Source organism: Ambystoma mexicanum, chromosome 7p (genome assembly GCF_040938575.1).
Source record: "Ambystoma mexicanum isolate Mex_15411 chromosome 7p, UKY_AmexF1_1, whole genome shotgun sequence".
NCBI lineage: Eukaryota > Metazoa > Chordata > Amphibia > Caudata > Ambystomatidae > Ambystoma > Ambystoma mexicanum.
In genome coordinates, this window is record NC_090939.1 from 859,025,150 (window position 1) to 859,044,490 (window position 19,341).

The 19,341-nt window shown below is 47.0% G+C and overlaps 1 protein-coding gene across 3 annotated transcripts in view; it reads right to left on the reverse strand.

The window, feature by feature from the left end:
• Nucleotides 1–19,341, reverse strand: part of LOC138526375 (arylsulfatase D-like) — a 344,213-nt gene that overhangs the window by 114,195 nt on the left and 210,677 nt on the right. For all 3 annotated transcript variants that reach the window (XM_069637044.1, XM_069637046.1, XM_069637047.1), the window contains one exon: nt 987–1,123. In XM_069637044.1, coding sequence (XP_069493145.1) covers nt 987–1,123 — 137 coding nt within the window. The remainder of the gene's footprint in view (nt 1–986; nt 1,124–19,341) is intronic.

Here is a 19,341-nt window from a genome sequence, read left to right on the forward strand (position 1 = left end):
AGGTTTCCTCAATATTGTGGTCAGTTTCTTTCCCTATCTCATGAGTCACAGAAACATAAGCAAATCCGGTTCTATTTCCTAAATGACAAACTCAGTGAAATCTGCATGGGCAACGTCTCTATGATCAACAGAACACAACTAAGTCAGCAAGCACAGGCCCAGATTGATCATTAGTTTGGGGGAGTAAACATTTAGTCAGATAAAGGACTATGTTGTTGGCTGGTGTCCACCATTGAAACATGTTGAAACAATCGTGTAGGGAGGAATAAGACCATCAATGTTTTAGAATGTCTCCGAAAGACATGTTAAAAGAGAATTTCCTTGGTACCCCCTGAAAGCCTCATTGTAGAGGTTGGGCAATCTTACAAATAACATTTCCATTACTGCATCTGGCAATGGGACTATTTCCATGGTTCTGACAGGTTCCGTCGGCCATGGACAAAACAGGGGGAATTATGGGCACTGTGCAGTAAATCTACGAGTTCCAAACTAGAGCCCTTCTTTTGCCACGCATATGTGGTAACTGCCAATGTTGGCCGCCACCTGAGCACTGCCATGATGGATGGCATTACCATGCTACCCCGATGAGATTTGTGGGAAGGGGCCTGGCTTGAGTCCTCCAGAATCTGCATGCATTATTGCATGTGGTGTGAGAGCACATGCAGTGATAAACATCCCAAAATGACTAGAATGTATTTATTTATTTATTTATTTTATTTGTTACATGCCCAGACCCCGGAATATGTGTGGTGCAGGACAATTTCTATTCAAAGCCAGTTACCTAGATGTTGACTTCTATGGCAACACTCAGCGTGTACAATCAGCTTTCCACAGGATATTCACATCAAGGATATTTTCTACAACAGGTACTTCAGACAAGCTCATCACCACATTTGTATATCTTCAAAACAAATTTTACATAACAATACAACTAGAGAATGTTTACTTTGGAGGCAGGACAGGATAGCTATGGATTCAAAACATACCAATCATCGAGTCCATTTCCTCAACGTTGTCTCCATAAAGTCCATGTTTGCTCTTCCCAATAAACTTCTTAGTAGTGACAAGTGGAGTGTGGACATGCAGAAAGGAAACCATGAGCAGAAAAGGTCCATTCCGGTTTCTGAAATTAGAGTATATATGTTTTGTTAGTTGAAAAAAAGTCAGTTAATTAGCTCCAAAACAATAACGGTAGGCGGCATAAGAAGAAATGTGAGTAACTAAAATAGGGTCCTTTCAATAGTTCAAGGATATCTATATCTTGAACATGCTCACTGACAAAGTTGGAAAATGCTCGAGCTCACTGACATGCCAAACAATATGGACTCTTGCTTCCTTTTATAATTCATCCTGTGCATTCACTCACAGGAGGTTGGAAGATCTTCTGTCTCATCCAGTTTTGGCTTTAATCAGTGATTTGTCGGGTTGCCACATTTAGCAATATCCCTGTTGCGGGTTGTCTAGGATTCAAGTGTCCTGCCAATTACATGTCTCCAAAAAAACAGCTGATTGAGGATGATGCCTGGGTACCCCTGGGAATGTGAGTCAATTTAATTCCTTAAGAAATCTATTGATTTTCGTTGAGAAATCAAATTCCCAATGGGTACAATTTAAAGTAATAAACAAGTTTTGCACAACACGGGATGCTGTGAAGGTCACCGAGAACATTTTGGACAAAATAGTTTGTACCAGTGGCTAGGAGGCTTCCTCCTGTTATGTCTAACATCTTTCCTGTAAACATGCTGCTGTCCACAAATTAAAGTCTACGTGAAGTCTACAGAGAGAGAGAGAGATAACTGTGGAAGAGACAGAGAGAAGCAACGAGGTAGTTAGGTCACCCTTACACAATGATGTTGATCATATGCAGACTGTCTTCTGTTACCTGCTGCCCACCCCAGACCTCTGTTCATTTCAATCTGGCACATGCTACAGCAGACCGACTCTGATGGGACCACCAGTTTAGTGGCCCCTATCCCTCTAATGGGAGCACAGCTGGGAGAATCTTGAGGGAGGTAGTGCCCTTGGAAATGTTAACATGAAAAGTGTTCTCTCATCGATGCGCAACTGTGCACAACAGGAGAATGTGTCAATCAAAGTAGCCTTTGGATCAACAAACCCATGGAACTTCTTGATTCTTCCTCACTACACTCAAATCTTACAAACCTACAGTAGGATCCAATTGCTCAGTACCTCCCCCAATATTTAGAATGGTCACCTGGGGAGATATGGGACATCCAGGGTGAATATGGTAAGATGACGAGCAAAGACAATACACTTAGAACTCAACCTCAGGCCCTTTTGCCCTGTGATTGAAATACTTTTCTTCTTTTCTACATATCGTTCAACTGCAATTTGATACCTGTTCTCACATCTTTGCAAATGACATCTATGTATTCATTATGTGCTGTACGGGATAGGAAACACAGGTCTTTTCTCCTACCCTTTCCACCCATGTTTCTATGCAGTAGTCTGCGTGTAAAAATGTATGTTTTAGAGTGGGTGACACCATGAGTTAGGCTGATAGCCTCCTTCTACCCCCTAGAACAAATGCCATCCTGGGGTGCAACTACGTTAGCCCATTGTTTAGTCCCAGGCAGAGCAACCCCATTTTAGGATGTACCTTGGATTGAAGTTCTGGGCTGATATATTTCCTGTGTATATTTTGGGATATTTCTCCTCTGTGAAAGATAGTGAGCTAAAGACTCTGGGTAAGGCTCTCGTAACCAGGACTAATATCTGGCAGAGAGACTCCCAGGCCCCCCACCCCCTGTTATTTGCATATTTTAAGTAACTTTGGATCTGACCCTAAGTTACTAGGAGAATCCAGACGTGGTCCCATTGCTCAGTATTCTTAGAAAGGCATAGCTCCACCCTACTGATGAGGTCCAACCAGACCAAACACGTGTCTGGGGTTGCTGTTGGTACTCTTGTTCAGAGGAGAATTGCTTAGCATTTCGGTGCTGGACTGCCTCAGGGCAGGACAAAGACTGATATGTTTGGGATATTTCTCCTCTGTGAAAGATAGTGAGCTAAGGACTCTGGGTAAGGCTCTAGTAACCAGGACTAATGTCTAGCAGAGAGACTCCCAGGACCCCCCCCCATCCCTGTTATTTGCATATTTTAAGTAACTTTGGGTCTCACCCTAAGTTACTAGGGGAATCCAGACGCAGATCCCTTGCTCACTATTTTTAGAGAGGCAAAGCTCCATCCTACGGATGTGGTCCAACCAGACCGAAACTTGTGTCTGGGGTTGCTGTTGGCACTCTTGCTCAGAGGAGAATTGCTTAGCATTTTGTTGCTGGACTGCCCCAGGACAGGACAAAGACTGATATGTTTGGGATATTTCTTCTCTGTGAAAGATAGTGAGCTAAAGACTCTAGGTAAGGCTCTTGTAACCAGGACTAATATCTGGCAGAGAGACTCCCAGGACCCCCCCCTGTTATTTGCATATTTTAAGTAACTTTGGGTCTCACCCTAAGTTACTAGGGGAATCCAGACGCGGACCCCTTGCTCACTATACTTAGAGAGGCAAAGCTCCACCCTACTGATGTGGTCCAATCAGACCGAAACAGGTGTCTGGGGTTGCTGTTGGTACTCTTGTTCAGAGGAGAATTGCTTAGCATTTCGGTGCTGGACTGCCTCAGGGCAGGACAAAGACTGATATGTTTGGGATATTTCTCCTCTGTGAAAGATAGTGAGCTAAAGACTCTGGGTAAGGCTCTCGTAACCAGGACTAATGTCTGGCAGAGAGACTCCCAGGACCCCTCCTGTTATTTGCATATTCTGATATATTTCCTGTGTAAACCTGACACAGCACTGACATCTCAGATCAGCTTTTTACAATATTATTGTATTTGTTTTTCTTCTGCACACATTCTCTAAAGGTATCTGTACCAATTATCATGCTCATGCATTTCCCTTTTTGCTTGAAATAAAGTAACTTTTATCTTTTCCTTTTGCAGTCCTTCGTTAAACACTGTCAGGCTGCGGTCAGTTTATGGCCCCACATATAATGCACGAGGAAGCACTTCTCTTACATTCCTTGGGTACACCTGAACCACAGGTGTTAAAGAAGTTGCATTAGATGCAGGAGGAGCAGGAGGTTGAGGACAGGATGTGGTGGTGCTAATAATCAACTGTTAGAAATGGCTCCCAGTCCGGGAACGGATACAATTCAAAGTTCTCGCCATCACTCACCAATGCCTAACAAACACAGCCGTGCCATACCTATCACAAGTGTTCAGAAAATCTTCTTCCTCAAGACCAACGTGCTCTTCTAACGCCCTGTGGCTGTTAGAAGAGCACGTTGGTCTTGTGGAAGAAGGTTGTCTGAATCTTTGTGATAGGTATAATTCCCAGATTCTAGCGTGATAGAGCAGGCGGTTCCAACTTTCCTGCTACTGCCACCCTGCTTTGGAACTCATTGCCGCTCTCCGTGCACTCGTAACCATCATACAAGGCTTTCAGAAAACACTCAAAAACTTGTCTGTTCAATTAATCGGACAAAGTTTTCTCTCGCCACTGACCTTGTTGTACTGTAACCAGCGCCTAGATACCTCCGGGTAAAGCGCGCTTTACAAATGAAAAATAAATCAAATTAAGTATAAAGAAACTTCACTTGCATCATAACATATCTAAAGTTTGACATGGTATTGGAAATGTACTGGTTCGGAAACGTCAGCAGAAAGAGAGTGAGAATCAGTGGTTGGTTCATGACTGCTCAGTGCGGTTTGGCAGACATATTAAGGAGATGGAACGTGAGGAGTGCATGTGGGACCAGTTCCTCCTAAAGTGTAAGTGTGACCAGATATGATATGATATGATAGGTTGTTTATAACGCGCTTAATACCCAGCGGTTTCTAAGGGCGGACCCGGGGATCGAACCTGTGTTGCTCCGTGTCGTCTTGCTTCCAAGGAGAGCATGTTGCACCCTGAGCTATCCTCCCGCGACAAAGATCAAGGAGGAGCTATGAATGGAGGGCAACCCCTGCTTAGATGAAGTAGTGTTCACAGCTAAAAGGACTGAACACTTGTAAGTGTAGTGATGTGGTAGAAAAGTTGGTCAAGAAGGGTATGGACGAGAATTGCAGTGAGGCGAATAAAGTCGTGGAGATAGAGTCAAAAACTGTTGGGAATAAGTCATTGACGGAGAACAAAGTTCCCTCTACAAGGCATTTTCAGGCAAATATGATGCACCTGCGCCTACCAATCTTCCCTTTTGGCACAACCATTCTTGCACCTCGCTCCCCAGTGAAACAAATCATCATTGACCCCAACTTGGAACCCTTCCGTGGCTGTGTCTGCCCCATGTAAAAATCAGACAGTAAGGTTTCCCATAGATGTGGAGGATGACGCTTGTGTTTTCTGTTGTGGAATATCTCAGTCCAAGATAGTGCCCTGATGCTGGAAATTACAATTGATGTCTATTGTAGGCATGAACTCATTAATGAACATAATACTGCTTTCCGCCCCGGATCCTGCTTAATGAAGGTGATAAGAAACTAGATTCTAGAAGTAAATGTAGGTTCTTGTGATGTCGCGTCTGCTGAACACAGGATTCCAGAATGGAGTGAAGGAGGGGGAGAAGCGTAGACAGTTGGAAGGAGGATGGAGAGAGCAGGGCTTGTTACCTGCATCCTTATATATATTTAGTGTTTGAGCCTTAATACCTATAAATAATATTATAAAATATAATTTCAGTGTCTGTGTGCGCACAACGTGACACTACAAAGTGGCGATGAGCGTGAGTAACCCCGGTGAGCAGAAACTCGCTGATTTTACGATGTGCCTTTTGGTGTGCCCTGATGATCCTCCTGTGGGCTGTGGATTAAAGTGGAAACTGCCCACAACAAGTACTATGGTGAGGACTGTGCGACTAGGAGCGAGCTGCGCATTATTTTTCGGCTACTGCTGTCATATTATACCGGACATTAAAGTAAAGCACCATCAACGTGACTCACGGGCAGCCATTTAAGAGGGATAGGCAGCTCTAAACATGGCTCTGCAGACATAGAGCCTCTTCCTTGTCTCACTAATTCGGATAAAAAAGATTATTTAAAAACATATATTTGTTTTCCTTTTCTCAATTTGCTCAGTGGATATTATTGACTGATGCTGCATTGGTTAAATATTTCCGAAATTATAGGAATATAATGACTTTCAGTGTGCATAACCTCCATGGCTACCCAAAGGGGTGCGGGCGACATGGTCATCCACAGTGTACCTCCACCAACAATGTTCCTACCGGAGGTTGGTGAAGATACCTTGCCATGGAAGAGGTGGCTAAAAATCTTATGCTAATGTGGTGTGTGGAACCAATTATAGTGTCAAAAGGGAGAAATCCCAGTTTCAACACTGTTTGGGACCAGCTGACCAAGAGGAATTTGAGAACTTGCCAGATTTAACTGTGGAGGAAGGCCGTGATATGAATGAGTTTGGAAAATCTATAAAGAAAATGAACAAACACTATGAAAAAAAATTAAGCACTATTCTAGAACAGTACCAATTTGGAAAACTGATGCAGGAAGGAGAGAGCATGGAGCAGTACACCACGGCTCTACAGAAGTTAGTGAGGACTTGCAAAATCAATTAACAGCTAGAAGAAAGGTTAAGGGATCAGTTTATGTTACAGTGCAGAAGCAGTAAGGTTAAAAAAAAACTATGGGTGGAGGATGACCCACCTCTGGAGACTGTTTTACGTATGTCTAAAGAGCTTGAGCACACAGAGAAATGAGTGAAGACATTGGAAAGCAGGGTGAGAGAAATCACAGTTAAACTAATCCGGAGACACCTCAACAGTCCAGCGCAGAATCGAATGCAGCTGTAAGCAATCAAAGTGTGAGAAGGAGGTGGAACAATGATAACAGGGAAAACAGGTGCAACAGTGACAATAGGGACAAAAGAGACAGCAGAAGAGACCTCGCTGTGGAAATTCAGAGAGGGCCAGGCAGACCAACGTTAAGAGGGCGAAATACTTCTAGAACATGCTAAAGGTGTGAAAGCACCTCTCACTGGGCCAAAAGTCCGGTTTGCCCCACGCTTAGAATAATTTTCAGAAATTGTAATGGAAGGGGTCATCTGGATAGGTGCTGTAGGAATGGGAGTACTTTCACAAACTGGATTGGAAATTAAGACAGTGAGCAAGATGCTGAGGAGTGCATTTCAGCTGTAGGGAATAAAGAAGATCTAGACAGCCCGAAGACTGTGATTCATGTTAATGGTGTGTCCATGATGATGATGGTTCATTCAGGAGCTAAGTGCACTCTCATTCTGGAGGTGGAATGGAGAATATTTGGGCCCAAGTACTTACATGAGGTGGATATCAACCCGAGAGAGAGCCTATGGTGGGGCACAAAATGATCCGATTGGCTGGTTCGGGGCATCTTTATGCTTCAAGGGAAGAAAGGCCATAGGACAGATATATGTGTCGAAGAAAGGAGCATCTCTGCTCCTGAGTTGGACGCACCAAAGGATACTGAAAGTCAGGTTGTATCTGAACACAGATGAGGCTGTGTTTGTAGTTGAGAGTTTAGAAAAGAATGCTCAGAAAATACAGTGTGAAGTATTCAAAAATGAGATAGGTTGCTTGAGACGTTTCACGCATCGCATAATGCTTAAGGAAGGTTGCAAACCAGTAGCTCAGAAGCTGTGCAATATTCCATTATCCATGAGGGATGAAGTAAAGTTAGAGTAAAAAAAACTGGAGGAGCAAGGGATCGTAGAAAGCATAGATGCTTCTGAATGGGTATCACCTCTAGTGGTGGTGAAGAAGAGCTCAGGGAAGGTTTGATTTTGCATTGATATGAGAGAGCTCAATAAATGTGTTCTTCCAGAAAGGAATCCCATACCTAATATTCAAGAATTAATTTCAACAATGGGCCCAGCAAGAGTGTTTTCAACATTGGATCTCACGCCGGCGTATCATCAGGTAAAATTTCATAAGACTTTCTGCATTTATAACACCGGAAGGGCTATTTCAATACCGTAGAATGCCGTTTGGTCTCATCTCCGCTGCCTCAGTGTTTCAGAAGATAATGTACAGAATATCCAGAATATTTGATGGGGAAGAAGGTGTTGTGTTCTTCCAAGATGACATTTTAGTTTATGCAGAAAGGAAGGAGGAACATGACAGAAGACTAGAACAAGTTCTCAAGAAGTTGCATGATGTTGGAATGACTTTCAGCGAGGAGAAGAAAAAAATCAATAGTAAGGAATTTGAATATTTGGGGAACGTGATCTCTAAGGAAGGAATTTCGCCAAAAAAGGATTTAATTGGAACGATAGAACATATGATCCGCCAAGTTGCAAAGAACAAGTCAGAAAATGTTTAGGTATGGCGTAGTACTATTTAAAATTTATTTGAGGGTTGCAGATCACACCGTTGCCCTCAGAGGAGTGTTGAAGATGGGAAAAAAATGTGTGGTGGATGACAGCTGCGAGGCTGAGTTTCAATACATAAAAGGAGCATTGGCAAGATCGCCAGTGTTGCAAAACTATAAAAGAGGAAGATGAACAGTGATCACCACAGATTCCAGTAATGTTGGATTGGGGGCGTTGTAACGCAAATTGAAGAAGGAAACGAGTATGTGATAGCATTTGCGTCACGCTTGCTGAAAGGTCTAGAGGAGGGATATGCAACAACAGAGAAAGAGGCTTTAGCTATCAAGTGGGCTGCAGACAAATTCAGAAGTTTTGTCTGGGGCTCCAGATTTAAGTTGCACACTGACAATAAACCTTTGGTTGAAGTGTTTTCTACGAAGAGTCTGGACAAAGTATCAGGCAGGATAAGAAGATGGATGTCCAGATTACAGGTATTTGACTTTACGGTGACGTACATTCCTGGAATAAAAATGTATGCAGCAGATTGTTTGTCTCGAATGACAACAATAGCAGAGACCAAGGGCCTCGTCACAAGTTCAGCGGTAACCCTTGAAAGTGGCGTCTATGGAATCAGCGTCGCCAATACTACTCCACTGGATCATGAGCCAGCGCAAATACCGCTGACTGTAAAAGAGGCCGGCACTATTACAGTTGGCGCTATTACAGCTCGTGCTATTACAGCCAGCCAGATGAGGCACAAACACAGCCGCATCACAAGTCCATGTTTGGCGGCATTAGTGCCGAAAACCGGCGCTAATACCACTGAAAACACCTTGCAGTTACCTCTAGCTTGCAGCTGGAGGTAAATGAAAACAGGTGCCTGAAATTAAGCCACAGATGATCCCAATCCACCCCAGAGGGTCACATAAGGCATGCCCCTACCCCAAACACTGTTTGCAACACCAGCATGCTGCCACTAGCCACTGTGAGCTGGGACAGGCAGCTGCACATGCAGCACCTGGAAGCAGAGAGGCAGGAAAAACAGGCCAGGGCACAGGGAGCACAGGGGGTTGTGGGGAGGAGGAGAAGGAGGAGGAGGAGGAGAGCCCAGGCAAGGTGCACTGATCCACAGTGTTAGGCCCTCACCCTGGACCCTCACCAACAGTTAGTTGGTCACCCTGTACTGCCTGAAAAGGGAGACCATAACAGAGCTGCTCACCACAATACAGGACGACATAGGGAGCACGATCAACATCCGGACAGCTGTGCCCCCACTGCTGATACTAGTGTTCGTCCTACAATTCCATGAAACTGGCACCTTCCAGCACTGTGTGGCCATGATGCATGTCATGGCACAGCCCGCATTCTGCACAGTGTTGGGCCAGATGGTTGAAGCCCTCCTGTGGCAAGTGTAACGCCACATCTCACTTCCTACCACCGAAGCCCAGGTCAATGCCATGAAGGCACAGTTCTATGCCACTGCCCAAATGTCAAATGTGATCACTGCCATCGACTGTACCTACAATGCGCTGGTGTCCCCCCAGGCCCACAAAGCAGTGTGTCTCAACTGCATGCACTACCACTCCCTGAATGTGCAGGCGACCTGCGAACCCCAACCTGTACATCACCCATGATACCATGGTCCTACGGAACAGCAAACTGCCAGGATACATGGAGAGGTAAAGAGGACAACAGACCTGGATAGTGGGTTAGGAGAAAAGCCAGCACACATGCGCTGTGGGCACATGCCCAAATGGGGGGATAGGGTGTGCGAATGACCACACAAAGGATGGCATGACAAGCAAATGCGAAATCCGCACCTGATCACCTCCCGCACCAACATCAAAGTACAGGCAAGGGAGCATGCACATGTCGGACTTACCCGCATGGAGAAGCAGTAGTACATATATAGTAGTAACCAAATACACCAACATGACTACTACCACAATGCAACATGCACTTACCAAAGCAATGCTGACAAATGGTCAAATTGCGTCACACAACAACAAACCTGCCAATGCCACAGCCAGCCCACAATGCCCACACATTGGCACCAGACGCCAGGGACGGCCCATGGGGAACCCAGCAGGCCACATGTATGGTGTAAATACACTGCCACATGACATCCACCATGTCTGCTGCACATGTCACTGACATAAACCTTACATAACATATGCTGCAAGGGAACAGGGTGCATGCAAAGCAGAAACAATGCATGACACGAGTGACACTGCATGAACATGCATAGAATAGACCCATGCCATGAAATGAAGGCCCATCTGCATGAACTAGTTGTCTATTGATCTGATAGACCTTTCACTATGACTAATGCCTGTGCCTTGCCCCATGCAGGTGACTCTGGATACCCAGAGCTGTGAATGATCCATGAACACTGCATGAGAATGCCTACAACCACGCTCAGCAGGACCCGTGTATGCATCGAGTGTACCTTCGGCCTCCTGAAGGCACATTTCGGATGCCTCGACTGTACCGTTAGAGCCCTGATGTACGCTCCAGAGAAAGTTGGCACAATTGTGCTCGTGTATGCCATGATACGCAATATATGCCTGAAGAGAAATGTTCCACTAGCCCCTGACGTGGACACGCCACCCCCAGAGGATGAGGATGCAGTGCCTCTGGCAGAGGCAAATGCATGCATTGCCAGAGATGACGCGAAGGATGGGAGATTGGCATGCCAGGGACAGATAGACAATTTCATTTGACATTTTCACATGGCACAAGCCATGCATGACTGTGTGACCACCCCAATCAATAAACACGACAATTACACAATCAGGAATGTCCTTGCATTGATAAAGTGTAACAGGTTTTATGGAATGAAGTGCTCCAACTATCCCCCTTCCCCCTCCCACCACCAACGCCCCATCACACTATCCTCCCTCCCCCCTCCCACCACCAACTCTCCATCAGATTATCCTCCCTCCCCCCTCCCACCACCAACTCCCCAGCATGGCCACTCATGGCAATTAGTGCCTCAGAGTCCTTTACAACAATGTCCTCTTTCCCCCCTACCAGCTAGTTTGGGCACAGAAGGTGCTGTCACTGATGCCTCGGAGTGCCCTGCTGGGACCCCTCTGCGGGTGTTGTTGAACTGGAAGGGATGGAGCCTGTCCCCAGGTTTTGTTGGCTTTGCGCCTCCGTGCTCTGCTGGATGGCCTCTGCCAGTGCGGAGATGCCTTCAGTCATCTCCCTGACCATTTTGGTGTACAGAACAATACCAGGGTGGCCGTACTGGCAGTTGTCTCAGCCTTATTTCACGCGATGGCCCACACAATCTTATGGGTGGCCCTTTGTATGCTGTCCCTAATAGCCTGCAGGTGTTCGGAGTGCATGTGCCCAATTCCCTCCATCTCCTGCTGTCTGCGCTCCATCTTCTCAGGCCTGCACAATAGCGTGCTGCATGTTGTGTGTTGTGTGGGAAAGGGGCTGTGCACTGGCCATGGACTGTGTTCAGGGAAGCCATACAAGGGTGTGTCAACGTCCAGCTCAGGTGACTGTGGATGCTGGTGGCGTGGAGGGCTCTCAAGGGTCTGTGGCCCTTTGTCAGGTGGTAACACCGGGGCTGGTGTCCCCCTGTGACTCCACAGTCGCCCTGCCAGCAGGTGTGGCCTTGCTGTTTGTGCCTCCAGCTGCAGCTGTGGGTTCAGTGTGCCTTGCACTGCTCCTGTTGGCCCGTGGTGTGGGCGCTGGCTTATCCCTGCTGTGTTGCGGTGTTACACAGCGGGACATCCGCCTCGGTGTAGCCTGACTGGGCCTTTGCAGGGTGGGGGTGGCAGACCTTGAGGGCCTGGAAACGCAACTCCTAGATAGGCCTGCATCCACCTCCTCCTCTGATGCCTCTGGCAATGTGTGAGTGCCTATATGGGACACAGTAAATGTTGTTAGGTATGGTTCCCGATGTGTATAGGCATGCAAGACACATTTGCTATGGTACAGAGTGGGACCCCACACATATGGGCAAATTGGCATAGTTGGTCAGCGGTGATTGCATGTGGGCTCAGCATCATGGGCTTGCTTGTAGCGATGAGTGTGTGACACATGGCCAGATGGTCTTTGGCCTGTGTGTGGGGAGGGCAGGGTGTCCACGATGGGGCAGCTGACGTCTGGCATGCATGTTTGTGATCCTTCATGCCCCCACATCCCCTCCTCAGGTGGCACTCACATGGTGGGGGTAGTGGCTTAGTCCATGGCACTGGCATGGCTCTATGGGGCACTGCTGTGCAGCCAGCAAGGCTGCACTGTAGTGCACAGTGATTGGCATGCTGAGCCCATGTCGGTGCAGGGGCATGTGTGCGTTGTCTGCCATGTCAACATGGGGCAGGCCAACTGGGCCCGCAACATGCTGGTGTGACTGCCGCACAGTTTTGTGGTTGCTCACGCACCACAGTCCTATTGGCAGAGGGCGCACCAGCAGGGTGCAGCATTCATAGCACTTGAATAGGTCACTTGCCACCCCCCTTCCCGCTGCTGCATTCCACAGGGGGGCCCTTGGTTCCCTGCCCCATGGCTGTTGTGGAGGGGGACTGATCTGCCACCTCCTCACCTCATGTTGGCATGCCCAGCTACTGTGTCTGCTGACATGTCTCCCTGTCCACTGGGGCATTTTATGTTAGACTGCCATTTGTGCATGCACTTGTTGGGGGGGATTGACTCACCTCCTGCCTTCTGTCTGCTGGCACTCGCCTCTGTGCCTCCGACTCCCTCAATTCCCCACATGTCCAGCACTGTGCTGCACTTTTTCTCCCAGGCGGTTAGGACTAGTGGCTCCACAGTTCCTCCTCCTGTGGCAAGGGACTCCCGGGGGTGTTGTGACAGTAGGCCACGCACCCTGAGGCCATTCCACCATTTGCTGCAGTCCTCCCCATCACAGGGGATGCTGGCCACAGCTGTCACTTTCTAGCTGATGCCATGCCAGATGGCTGTCCTGCGGTGGGCTGATGTTTTCCTTTGGTAAAGGCCATATAGTTCATCAGTGTGAGCAACAACCTCATCAGTCAGGGCCACCAGCTCCCCCTCACAAAACCTAGGTTTTCAGAGGTGATTTTCGACCACTTTGCTGATCATCTCCTGAGACATTCTGGCTTGTTTCCAGGTCCATATGGCAGCAGGAAGTGGAGATATTTGATGGATTGTGTTTTTCAAAATGGCCACCGCAATGCTTCCCATTCTGGCGGTGACGCAATTTCCAGCAGGGCTAATAGCACGGGGTTGCCAGCGGTAGCACTATTAGCGCTGACGATGCAGTGGTAATGCTTATTTTGGCACAATTTCCGCCGGGCACTAATAGTGATACCGCCGGAGTTGGGCGCACGTTCATGCCAGTTTGTGATGCAGCACTAATTCTGCGGCAAGACACAGCGGTAATGGTATTTCCACTGGACTTGGGATGAGGTCGCAAGTGTGATCGCAAAGATCAAGATCTAATTCGCGAGATATCAGAGCCATCAATTTCAAAGCAGGAATGGAATAAAGGAATGTTGAAAGATACTAACCTGACGGCTATCATCGAAGATTTAATGAAAGGATGGTTAAATAAAAAGAAAGTACAAAGATCAGGAATGGAAGCTTTCTGGAACATAAGAAATGAACTGTGTCTCCAAAATGGTATGTTAATGAGAGGAGATAAACTGATACCACCAGAAGGAATCAAGGAGAAGCTGATACATCTTGGGCATGAAGGTCATCATGGAATTGTGAAGACTAAACGCAGACTACGGAACAGCTATTGGTGACCAGCGTGTGACACCCAAATTGAAAGGATTGTTAAAAACAGTATCCTTTGCACTAATAGTGACACAGTTTGAGTGAGTGAGAAATGTCCACAGACATACCGGCGAGACGATTGGAGAAGCTGGCGATTGATGTGATTGGACCTGTATGGAGTGGTGGTTGTCAGACATGTTGTATTGTAATCATAGATGTGTTAATCAGATGGGTGGAGTTGTTAATGACACCATATGTTACGGCTGAGAGAGTGATTGACTTTTTGGAGGGTTATCCTGATGTAATTCTAACAGAAAATGGTTCCCAATTCAAGTCGAGAGAAATCATGCATCCAAACCTTTAAGAACCGAGGATAGGAGTGTGTTGTGGGACGCATGAGTGTAAGAGACGCTACAGTCGACACTAACGCTTACCTGAACTCCGCGGGGGCACCTGGGTCAGGTGCGATGTTCCTCTGCATGTTTTCTTAGATGAGGATAGACCGCCAGATTATGCAGAAAGGGGATAATCACGATTATTCACTCTAGTGAGCTTGAACCCAGTCCACTTATGTATTAGGTCGAAGTTTTTAACCAAAGATAATTTCATAGTAGGGGGTGTAATACTGCTCACCTGTGTTTTTGTTTTGATGAGCTCTCCATCCTGCTTTGGTGCAGGGGTGCACGTTCTCAAGAGCTGGAAGAGTATACACTCAATTTGGGCCCACAGGAGTAATAGGAACTCAGTGGGGCTTAAAAAAGAGGGTCTCAGAGAGAAAAAGAATTTGTGTGATTTGACTTAATATTATGGCCTGCAAACGTGATGAATAGTCTTTTGACAGGAGCCAATTTGCAAAGAAGGAACTTGAGCAGAGCTAATGGTAGAGAAAGAAAAACTATGGAGGCTGCTGTTAATTTCCTGAGACACGCGATGCGTGAATGCGAAGGAATACTGAAACACCTAGCTAAGGGTGAAAAAATATGAAAACAAACTTTAGGAGCTACTGAGCTCTTGACGCACATGTTGCGTGTGATATAATGATGCTATTGATTTTGTTGACTGAAGACTCATGGGAGCAGTATGACGTAGTCTTCGTTTATTTTATGAAAACGCTTCCATTCACAACTTGAGGCCGTGTGTGCTACAATGTCCTAACACACACATAAGGAATTTTTATAACAAAACTTTAACTACTTGAACCGGCAAAGGGACGCATAACTGTGTTCCAAGTAGCGGAACTCTAACAACTTCCCAACGTGACTTTGAATAAATACATGAGGCAAAAGACCATTGGTACGGACGTAGAATAAATGCAGGAATGTTATTCCAAAAACAGAACTGAATTCTTTTTACTTGTGTTTATGTTGAACGTCTGTAAACCTTGAGTTCTCATGGAACGTAGTAGACGCCTGAGAGGATGTTACTGAAGCTACGCGTGTGACTAGAAAACCAAAGGCTTAGGTGAGGTGACAGGAAAAGGACTACTGGATAGAATTTGGAGCGAGCTAGGAAGGTGGTGACAAGGAATAAAGGGGAAACTAAACTGGGAATGAGTATACTAGGGAAAATAATTACTGGTACTGGAACGTTGAACTGTGACAGAGAACAGAAGCAGGAGCAGGAATAACGTGAAGCGCGGACCTCCCGGTGGGCGGGGCTTATAAAGGGAGATGAGCTCAAGGCATAGACAAACACTGTTAACCCACAGGCAACCGACTGGGCGGCCATATTAGGTCATCAGGAAGTAAATTATTTATCCAACTACAGGACCTGTTTTGTGTAAAGCCCAAGTGTGCCAAGCTAACGCCCAATTATTTTGAGGAACTGTACTTGGTACCTTGCCAGTGATCATGAGAGACACGTAATACGTTGCGCCTACGTACATGCATCCAAACCTTTAAGAACCGATGATCGGACCCTCTGTGGCAAAGCCCTCACAGGACAAGGCAGCAGTGTTGTGTGACACAGGTGCGCAGGTGACGCTGCCCGTCGACACGTAATGTGTGGCACCTATGTACACGCATGAAAACCTTTGAGAACCGACGATCTGACCCTCTGCGGCAAAGCCCTCGCAGGACAAGGATGCAGTATTGTGCAACGCAGGTGCGCAGGAGACGCTGCCCGTCGACCCGTGATACGAAGCACCTACATACATGCCTCCAGACCTTTAAGAACTGAGGATCGGACCATCTGCGGCAAAGTCCTCGCAGGACAAAGCTGTGGTGTTGGGCGACACAGGTGCGCTGGGGATGCTGCCCATCGACATATAAAAAATAGTGCCTATGCACATGATTCCAAACCTTTAAGAACCGAGGATTGGACCCTCTGCAGCAAAGCCCTTTTAGGACAAGGATGCAGTGTTGTGCGATACAGGTGCGCAGGAGGTGCTGCCCATCGATACGTAATACGTTGCGCCTACGTACATGCCTCCAGACCTTTAAGAACCGAGGAGTGGACCCTCTGCAGTAAAGCCCTCGTAGGACAAGGCTGCAGTGTTGTGCGACGCAGGTGCACAGGAGACGCTGCCCGTCGACACGTAATATGTTGCGCCTACATGCATGCCTCCAAACCTTTGAGAACTGACAATCGGACCCTCTGCGGCAAAGCCATCATAGGACAAGGCTGCGGTGTTGTGCAACACAGGTGCGCAGGACATGCTGCCCGTTACACGTAATACGTTGCACCTACGTACATGCCTCCAGACCTTTAAGAACCGAGGATCAGACCCTCTGCGGCAAAGTCCTTACAGGACAAGGCTGCAGTGTTGTGCAACGCAGGTGCGCAGGTGACGCTGCCGTCGACATATAATAAATGGTGCCTATGTACATGCATCCAAACCTTTAAGAACCAAGGATTGGACCCTATGCGGTAAAGCCCTCACAGGATAAGGCCGCAGTGTTGTGCGACGAAGGCGCACAGGAGACGCTTTCCATCAGTACGCGATATGTTGTGCCTACGTACACGCATCCAAACCTTTAAGAACTAAGGATCAGCCTCTCTGTGGCAAAGCCCTCGCAGGACATGGCTGCAGTGTTGTTTGGTGCAGGCGCGCAGGAGACGCTGCCCGTCGACACATAATATATTGCGCCTACGTGCACGCTTCCAAACCTTTAAAAACCGAGGATTGGACGCTCCGCGGCAAAGCCCTTGCAGGACAAGGCCAAGGTGTTGCGCAACATAGATGTTTGGCGGTGAAGGGGTATTGGCGCAGAGTGCATTTGCACTGTGCAGCCATCGAATATCAGCGTCTGAAAGGTAAGAAAGGTGCAGGAGTACAAAGGGTGTTGGTGGGGACTACTTGGTTAATGCAATTTCTTGAGATCCACGTGTTATTCCTTGTAAAGTAATTAGTGATCCCCAGAAACCCAATGTACACCACATTGGTACAAAAATAACTAGCAAAAAAATGTGTCTGGTGAAAACATCCACCAGACCTGGGGTCGCCAATTATTGTAGTCAACACTACTCAATGTCTTTCATCATTAATCGTATGTTAATATGTTAGTCGTTCAGCAAAATAAAATGCTGGATACATCGAGTTTGTGCAAAATATTATTTTTTTTAATTAGAATTCATATTTTTCAAATTCTTAAGAAGAAGCAGAAAACGCTTATGCATTTCGGACCGGGGTCCTTCGTCAGGGCGATTTTCTGCAATCTTCTGACCTCCAAAGGATGTATACATAAATATCTCTATTTGAAGAATCAGGTTCTCTATTTTATCATCCCAATCATGTTCAAAGAACTGTTGGGTTGCTTCAGAATCTCGTGTGGGCAAGTCCTATTGCGATGTGCATGTTCAAAAATTAAGGGAATCCATCTTGGTTGTGATTCGAAATCTGTGCTGTGTAAAACGGATAGAAGCCCTCCGTCTATGCTAAATATGCTGTCTGAAGATCAAGAGAGGAGTCCGTGCAGTGAGGCGCACAAGCAGGTATTGCGAGTGTCACTAATGCGATATGCGGTATATTCCATGTGAAGCAAGTGTACCTTTTCTGTCGGTCTAGATGGCAGCCACTACTGCTCTCTAGTAAACTTCCATGCTTTTGCGCGTACTTCCACCTAAGCATCTCACTTAATGTACTCTGTCTCTGCGAAACCCTCAGGCTCTCCCCTTACAGCGGTTAGCTGTAGTTTGGGTCTCATCACGAGTTGGCCGGTATCCCGGCAGTAATACTGCTGGAATACCGCCCAATGCTAATAGTGTTACGGCAACTCAGTCTGGCAAAATTTGCGCCGCATCACGAGTTGTGGTGGCGCTATTAGTCCATAGGAATCTATGGGTTTTTTCAGCACTATTACCGCCAGTGGCATTACTGCCAGCAGTAATAGCATCAAAAATGGCTTACCGCTGGTGCATTGACCTCCAGCTCAGAGAGACTCCAGACAGACTCTTACCGACAACCTCTTTGTCGTTCCCTCTCCAGACCTATGGACTCCTCATATGGTCTCTGTTCTCTCTCTCTCTCCTTTTCCCTCCTCTCCCATTAATGTTGGTACTCGGTGGGAGGTCTTCTTGGCCTCCTTCCACTCCTCCAAGACCATCATTAATGTCTATCTGAATGGCACTGTCTTGGTACAGGGCCCTAAGCCCAATCTCCTCCTTTTCGATAGGCGACTCCTGCGACTTATCAACTTCCCTCCTTCTCCTGCTACTCCTACCAGCACCTCTCTGGCTCCATCACCACCTCCTTCTCCCGCCACCTCTCTGGTACCCTCCTCATCCTCTCTGGCTACTTTGCCATCTCGTACAACCTCCTCTTCCCACTTTGGGCACCTCTACCACCTCTGCAGGGCATACCTCAAGCCTGTACCCCTCCACGGAAGGTTATCAAATGTGGCAACCTGCTCCACGTTGCTACTCTCAACACTTGCTCTGCTTTCAAACACTCCTTGGACATCTGCCACCTCCTTAAAGAACATGACCTGGATGTCCTCGCTCTTACCCAGACATAGTTCAAAGCTAGCTCTGTCACAAGTTTTGACACTCTCATCCCTGATGGCTACAAGATCCTCTCCAAACCCAGGACCAACCGTCCCGGGGGGGGAGCAGCACTTATCTTTGCAGAGTGAGCCCCTGCTTCTGTCATTCCTATGCATGCCTACTCCTCCTTTGAATGCCTAGTCTGCAGGCTCTCTATCTCTCCTGGCCTCTCTCTGACCTTGGCCACCATTTACAGGCCACCTGGCCAGGTCGCCCTCTTCCTCTCAGGGTGGGCTGACCCCTCCTCTTCTCTCCTTGCCTCCACCTCTCAACTTCTCCTCAGAGACCTCAACATCCACCATATTGCTTCTAATC